This window comes from Pseudorca crassidens, chromosome 6 (genome assembly GCF_039906515.1).
Source record: "Pseudorca crassidens isolate mPseCra1 chromosome 6, mPseCra1.hap1, whole genome shotgun sequence".
NCBI lineage: Eukaryota > Metazoa > Chordata > Mammalia > Artiodactyla > Delphinidae > Pseudorca > Pseudorca crassidens.
In genome coordinates this window covers 31,360,992-31,368,460 of record NC_090301.1, presented here as the reverse complement: position 1 = coordinate 31,368,460, position 7,469 = coordinate 31,360,992, and the positions used below count along the sequence as shown (strand labels likewise).

Genomic DNA, 7,469 nt, shown 5'->3' with positions numbered 1-7,469 from the left:
ACGCTGTGCTTCAGACTAAGTTCCTAACAGGCCCTGTGGCCACCCTAGCAGCTCAGTACCTGTGAGCCTTCACGCCTCGGGGTGTTTTTGGTGGGCGTGGCGAGAAGCACCTGCTACCGGGCTCTCCAAGAATCTTACTCCAATCCCCTAGTTTTAAGGGTGTAGCTCTGCAGTCTCCCAGCTATTCCCTCGAGTGTGCTTTATGAGATCCGGTTTCAATCCCCCGGTGAGAAGCTCTGAGGTCCCGTTACAATTCCCTAGAGCTCCATGTGTGTGCGGGAGGGACAGAGTCAGGGAGAGACCGAGGGAGGGGACGAAGTCTCCGGGCTCCGGTTACCGCCCCGCACGGCCCCCGCCCCGAACCGCCGAGTGCACTGCGCGGCCCGGGGAGCGCCGCGGCCCCTTTAAGAGCCGGGCCCAGGCTGGCCCTGGGGCCGCGGGAGCCCAGAGTGAGGCGCGCCGCGGAGGAGTTGGGAGCCGGCGCAAAAGTTTCCTCCCAACTCCGGCCCCGCGAGCCGCCGCCGCCGCCCACTCCAGCCCGCGGCCTGAGGCCGGCCCCGCCGCCGCCGCCGCCGCCGCCGCCAGGGCCAGGGCCAGGGCCGGGCCGGGCCGGCAGTTTCGCTTTGGCGGGCGGGGAGCAGCCGCCTGGGCCGGGCCCGCGCCGGAGCAGGAGCGGTAGGAGCAGCCGGGCCCCTGGACCGCGGCGTCCCCGGCCCCCCCGCTACCTGGGAGGTAGCCCTCCCCGCTGCCGCCTCCTCTCCGATTCCCGCCCGCTGGCGGCCGCCTGCCCAGGGCGAAGGGGCTCTGCTGCGAGCCCCTGGCCCTGAGGGGCGCCGGGGAGAGGCGCCCCGGGGTCTCTGTGCCCGCCCGCGCCCGGCGGCCCCCGAGAGTGGGGCCGCGCCGGCCGGCCCAGACACCTGTTCGGCCCGGCCCAGCCCGGTGTGGTCGCCGGGGGCCAGGATGAAAGTGACCGTGTGCTTCGGCAGGACCGGAATCGTGGTGCCCTGCAAGGAGGGCCAGCTGCACGTCCGGGAGCTCACGCAGCAGGCGCTGCAGCGGTACCTGAAGACCCGGGAGAAGGTGGGCGCGGCGCGGGGAGCGCGCGGGAGGGGCGGAGGAGGGGGCGCGGCTGCGAGCGGGCTCCCCGGGAGCGCTCCGCGGCCTCGGCACCTGCCAGGTGCCCAGAGGACAGGGTGGCGACGCTTGGGGGACGCAGAGCACCTGGGCGACCTGATTTTTCACGACCTGTGGCCGCAACTTCTGGATGTTGCTAATATAACTGACCTGGGCGTTTAAGGGCCTTGCTTGTCCAAGGGTGGCGTGGGTACCGCAGCATGAGAATCACTCGGGGGCTCGTTAGAAAGGCACCATCTGGTGACCCAGTCCAAGCCCACGGCTTCAGAGTCTGCTTTTCAACAAGCTCCCAGGTGATTGCACTGGCCACTGAAGTTTGACAAGCACTGCTTTAGAAGTTGTTTGAGCGAACAGATCTCAAGGGAACGCTTGAAGGTGCTGCTAACCTCAGGTGTGATTTTTGACGTGCTAAGGCCCGCCCTACGTCTACTCTTTGGGTTAGAAAGTTGATTGGTTCAAGTATCAGATACTCGGAAGTTATAACTGATGGAGCCCTTGGAATTTCAGCCACGTGAGCTGGCTTCCCTCAGTGACTAAGGCAGGAGCTCAGGTGGAAGGATGCTGTGTGCTTACACCAACCAGTCTGCACTTTGCTATTTTTACGTTAACACCACACAGTCTATCAACATTTACTAAGTGTGTGGGCTGTGTCAGGTCCCGGGTGACTATTGAAATGATGACAAAGAGTGTCCCCAGCTCTGTCCCTGAAGTCAGGAGCAAGTGAAAATTAAGTGGAACTCTGGAAGAGTGTTTTTAAGTGTGCAATGCACGCTTAAATGTTCAGAAGACCTAGCTGGTCTCTGGAACTCGTATTTTTGGGTAACATGCTGGGCCTCTGTTTCTTCCTTAATGGAAATTTTAAATGAAGGCATCCAAGAGCATCTTTTTATCTTTTTGAATCCTCAAATGGGATATCTTGTTTGCCCCAAATCCTCCTCAAACAGGACAAGTCATAAACTCTTGCTTTAGAGGTCAATGATTCTCTTAATATTTGTTCTCGTGCTGTGAGAACTGTCGAAATGGTGAGTTGGCCAGTTTCGAGAATGGAAAGATGTAATTTCTTTTAATGTCTTTTAGGTTATGCAAGGCATAAAAGTAATTGTGTTTCTTCTAAATATACAGTTGAGGCTTTTAAGAAAATCTCTTGCACCTCTGTGCCTCTACTAAGAATTATTATATAGGAAAAAATTCCACCCTGGATAAATACATGTGTATGTTGCCTTGAACAGCCAAGAGTTGGAGAAGAGCATAGTGAATGATCTGTTAATATCTAAAATATAATCTCAGAAGCTGGACTCTTTACTAATGGAATTGAGGCAGAGAGAGAAAATAATCAAAGTGGCCTGTATGACTATATGAGTATTTACCCAATGGTTTTTCTTCCATTGTTACAGTAGTGTGCTGATTATATTGTGTAATTCAGTTGAAAACTGAGGTTTACACAAGTAACCAGTTGTTCTTGAAATCATATTTCCCTAAAGTAAGCTAGGGTTAAACCTAACAGCGTTATTCTAGGCAAATTATTAAAGTAGATCTCATTGAAGGATTGGTTTATTGAGATGATAAACTTATTTTTAATTATTATTAAAAATAATTTATCTCTAAAACTTTGTATATTTAGAAGTTTAATACTTGGAGCTGTCCAAGTAATAGAAGTAAGCTATAAGCTTATAAATAACACATGGGGAACTAACTGTATGATATTTAATGCATTGTAATTTCATCTTAAAAGGTGTTAAAAAGCTATTGATATTCTGGACTGAAAGTATAATTTATAATATCACATATCCCATAATATAATTGTATTGATCAGTTTACTGTTATTACCAGACATTACATTTTTCTGTGTTTACATTTATATATTAGTGAATGTGACGTTTAAAGGCCACCTGCAACTTAAAAATCCTCGCTCCCTTCTTCGGCTTTTAAAATCTCAATTTAATAACTGGCAAGTGATGTTTTTCCTTCCCAAAATATTCCTCTCTCATAGTTTCATTTTAAATAGCATTGTAATCATAATAAGGCTTAACTAATATTAAATGGTATTCCTAATGGAACTAAAATGTCAAGAAATACTCTGATAAATTCCATGCTTTTATCCATTGAATTTAGAAAATGATGGGAAAAGACCAGAAATGTCAAAATTCAATTTGGAAAACAGTTTGGCATAAATTCAATGTCTTTAAATAGGTGAAAGACTTAAAAGGCTTGTTTCCCTGGACAGCAAGGTTTTAAGCTCTTACTCAGTAGTAATAACACAACAACAAACATGAACTGTGCTTACTTGGTGCAGGCACTGTTCTAGGTGCCTTACATATATTAAATGACTGACTCCATGAGCTAGGTACTAATATCCCCATTTTACAGGTGGGGGAAAAAGAAACACAGAAATATGACTAGTGCATGGTGGAATTGGGATTTGAACCCAGGAACTATGTCTCCAGGTCCTTACTCTCAGTCATTAATACACAGGCTAGTAGGTCATTATGCAGTGTAATTTATCTAATTTATTTCTTTAGAGTTTGTTTTAAAAAGACGATTCCACCTACAAACTGCTACAGTAACCTATCAACCTAATGATAGCAGTTGTGTTTCTTGCAAAGGGATGGGACATCCACATACTCCTCCTGATTTTATCTTTTACAGTATAGGTCTCTATGTTATAGGGAGAAGTCTAATTTCTGTGACAAGTATTGCAGGATTTGCATCAAGTATGTAGGATCTTCCTCAGTCTAATTACAAATGGAAAAATTGGGTAAGATCTCTGAGGTATACAGGTAGAGGGGTTAAGAGGTAAAGAAACAAGTTTAGCGGGAACATGAATGTAAATTAAGCCCGTTTCTTCTGGGGCCCTGAATAATTTAGATGGGAGAAAGGCAGATGTCAAGATTGAGGATAGAGTTGAGGTTTGTACACTTTGAACGGTAAGTGAAGCCCAAGGAAGCCATTCTGGATTTTGTGGGCAGCAGCAGAGAAGTAGCCACCTCCAACTGAGAAGAAACAAAGGAAACTGGTATTTGTGGAATGTGGGGAGCCAGCTGAATCAGCATCAGATAAGGCCAGAAGTAGGTAAGATGCTGAAGAGACGGAGGGAGCTTTGGGGAAGGCTTTAATTATGTTCTGAAATCTGGGACTTTGAGGTTCCTGTGGCCTCCCCCTCCCTGCCATTTGATGAACTCTACTGGTGAGGTGAATTGACCAAGGGGCAAGAATTATGGGGTTGCTTGTCTTTGGATCCTGGTAGTTTGTCATTGTCCAAGACTCTAAATCCAATGCAGTTAAGTAGTTAGTGGAGAGGAGATGGTCTTAAGTAGTCAAGGTGGGGACCATTGAGTAATTAATTAATCATCAGAATTACGTGTCACAGATGAATGGGTAATTGAGCCATATCCTGCAGGGTTCTCAACCCTGGCTGATCATTAGTTACCTCTAATTTTAACATTTAACATTTTAAATAATACAAATGCCTGAGTCCCTTTCTCTAAGATCCTCATTCAGTGGGTTTGGAGTGGAGCCTGGGCATAGGTATTCAAAAAAAAAGTCCAGATGATACAAGTGCCCAGCCAGGGTTGAGAGCCACTAATCTACTACCACTAATCTTTTGGTATCACTGAACTAATTTGATTTTTAAACTCATTTGATGGCAGGTACTATGTCTTAGACACCTACGGACCAACGTGTTATTAGCAACTGTCTTTCCACTCCTACCCTGAATGAATTCTCACAGCAGGTGCTCAAATAACTTATTAAATTGAACATTCATTTTATATGTAAGTAAATAAGGGAAAGATTTGTTTAGTAACAAAAGTGTAAATGAGTGTATAGTGTGTGTGTGTGAGTTCAGGAGTTGAATGAGATAATATGAAAGTTGAGTTCATGGGGTAGTGGGTATGATGGAATTTTTAAGAAGATTTGCGGATCTGTATGTATGAGGATAGTTTTTTTTTTTAAGTAAAGAAACATCTGATTGACTTTCAAAATGAATCTCCTCTGTATTCAGATATTTGGAATAATTTGTTTGTTTTGCAAGTTGAGATCAGCTTCCTGGATCTGAATGAAGATAAGAGCAATTATCTTTATTGATGAATTGTGAGATCAATCTAAGAATCTGTGCAGTAACGAGAATCTGGTATGATATTGTATGGGACTAACCTGGAGGAATAAATTAGAATTCTTGAATTCCTGAATTTTTCAGCCTTGGATGTCTCATTTCCAGATTTTAAGTTTCCTGTGCGCATAAGCTAGATGTATACCACATTGGATTCCCAGAATGCTTTTCAGTTTATTGGGCACTGACTGACTAGAGTGCTTTATATCCTATTCAGTCCTCTCCTCTCCCAATGTGTGGACTAGATACTCTTTCCAGCACGTGGATAGGACTGACTCACCATCAACAAGGCACATGTTTCTAACTTGGTTTTGGTTCTTTTACTTGACTTGCATTGAGCAGCCTCTGAGTTTGCAAACACAGGGCTCCTGGGGCCTGCTATGACCCACAGACATGTTTTTTAAGTTCTGCTCAGTGTTATATTTTGACTTAGTTGCCATGTTTAAATATTTTGAGATTTCATGGAAAAATCCAGAGTTCTGTCTTCTTTTAGGGAAAAAACAACCAGAAGCTCTGAGAATACTGGGCTTTACTTTCCCACATGGCAACCATCAGCTGGAGCTGAGGACACCTCTTTAGAAGGAATAATTATGCTCTAGTCTCCATTATTACCTTTCCCAATAGCTGAGTGTAAGTTATTCTCCAGCTAAAATGCTCTCAACAAGATTATTAAGATCTGACAGCTAAAACCCATGGTTACTTTTCAGTCCTTATTTTTGATGATATCTCATCTTTTGAAACTTTTTACCCATGAGCTTTCCAGGATTTTTTTTTTTTTCTTTTTTTTGCCGTATGCGGGCCTCCCACTGCTGTGGCCCCTCCCGTTGCGGAGCACAGGCTCCGGACGCACAGGCTCAGTGGCCATGGCTCACGGGCCCAGCCGCTCTGCGGCATGTAGGATCCTCCCGAACCGGGGCACAAACCCATGTCCCCTGCATTGGCAGGCAGACTCTCAACCACTGCGCCACCAGGGAAGCCCCTCCAGGATTTTTAAACATGTCTTTCTCTTCTGTGTCTTTGCAGGTGCTCTCAATACTGTTTCCTTGTGTGCTGGCGCCTCAGGGTTCTGGCCTTTCTTTCAGTCGGATCTCATCCATTCCATGGCTTCAGCTACCCTCAGGCACACACCTCTAGCCTTGTACTTGCTATAGAACTCAATATCCACCAGCTTGTGGACTTCACCTCCTTGATGTCCCACGTACAGTTCGAGCCCGGCCTGTTCTCCGTACATCTGCTTCTCCCCATTCTCGTGTAGCCTGTTCCTCCATTTCTGGTGCCACCATTCACCTGGTTATCTAATCCAGAAACCTGGAAATCCTTCATTCCTTGATGACCTCTCATCCTCCATATTCTACCACTTGTCTAGTTGGTCAGAAAGTTCCTTTGATGCTTCCACATGCTATCTCTTTGATCTGCTTCCTCTTTTCTGCACCAAACCTTGCGTTTCTCATTCCTACCATGGGGAACTGCAGCAGACCAGTACCTGGCCTTTCTGCCTTTCCTAGCTCCCAACTCTTCCGAACTGTTCTCCATTGAGGACTTTACAGCTGCAAATCTGATCATGTCTGGAGTATTGCTGGGAATATTTGAATGGCTCTACATTGCTTTTAGGTGAAAACCCACTTTGCTTACCGGTCCAGTATCTTCTCTATTCCTTTGTACCCTTTAAATTCATACATGCAACATAGTATTCTGTCACATTTTCCCCCACCCCAGGTAAATCCTGCTCATCTTTTGGGATGAGTCTCCAGTTGCCTCTTCTCTAGGAATTCCCTCCCTCCCTTTCCTTGTCACCATCACTTGGGGGGCCACATTCTTGTTTTCCTAGAGCTCCCTATGCTGTGCTTTCGTTTTGAAAACTACATCTTACATTATACTGTCTATTGGTCAGGGTCTAGCAACTTAATAGACAGCCCCCGAAGGACAGTGGTTTATCCCAGCAAAGGGTTCTCTTTCTGGGTGGGAGGTGCGGGCTCTGACCCATACAACCAGCTGCCCACTGTTCCTTTTGGCTTTGGCATTTTCTGCAGATCCCCTGCACTGTGCTAACTGATGAACAAAGAGAGTGTGGAGGATGCCACAGGAGGCGTGGGGTCTGGCCTGGAAGTGGCAGACATCACTTTTGTGTCAGCACTCTACTGGTGAGACTGGCCATGTGCACCGTCTAGATGCAGTGGCCTGGGAAAGTAGTCCGCTTGGACATAGGAGAGCGACTAGCTGGGCTCTG

The 7,469-nt window shown here is 46.4% G+C and overlaps 1 protein-coding gene across 1 annotated transcript in view; it reads left to right on the top strand.

Moving 5' to 3' along the window:
- Window positions 1–596: 596 nt before the first annotated feature.
- Window positions 597–7,469, top strand: part of PARD3B (par-3 family cell polarity regulator beta) — a 1,041,103-nt gene continuing 1,034,230 nt past the window's right edge. The window contains exon 1 of the mRNA XM_067740882.1: window positions 597–1,080. Within this exon, the coding sequence (XP_067596983.1) occupies window positions 961–1,080 (120 nt within the window). The 5' untranslated portion in view covers window positions 597–960. The remainder of the gene's footprint in view (window positions 1,081–7,469) is intronic.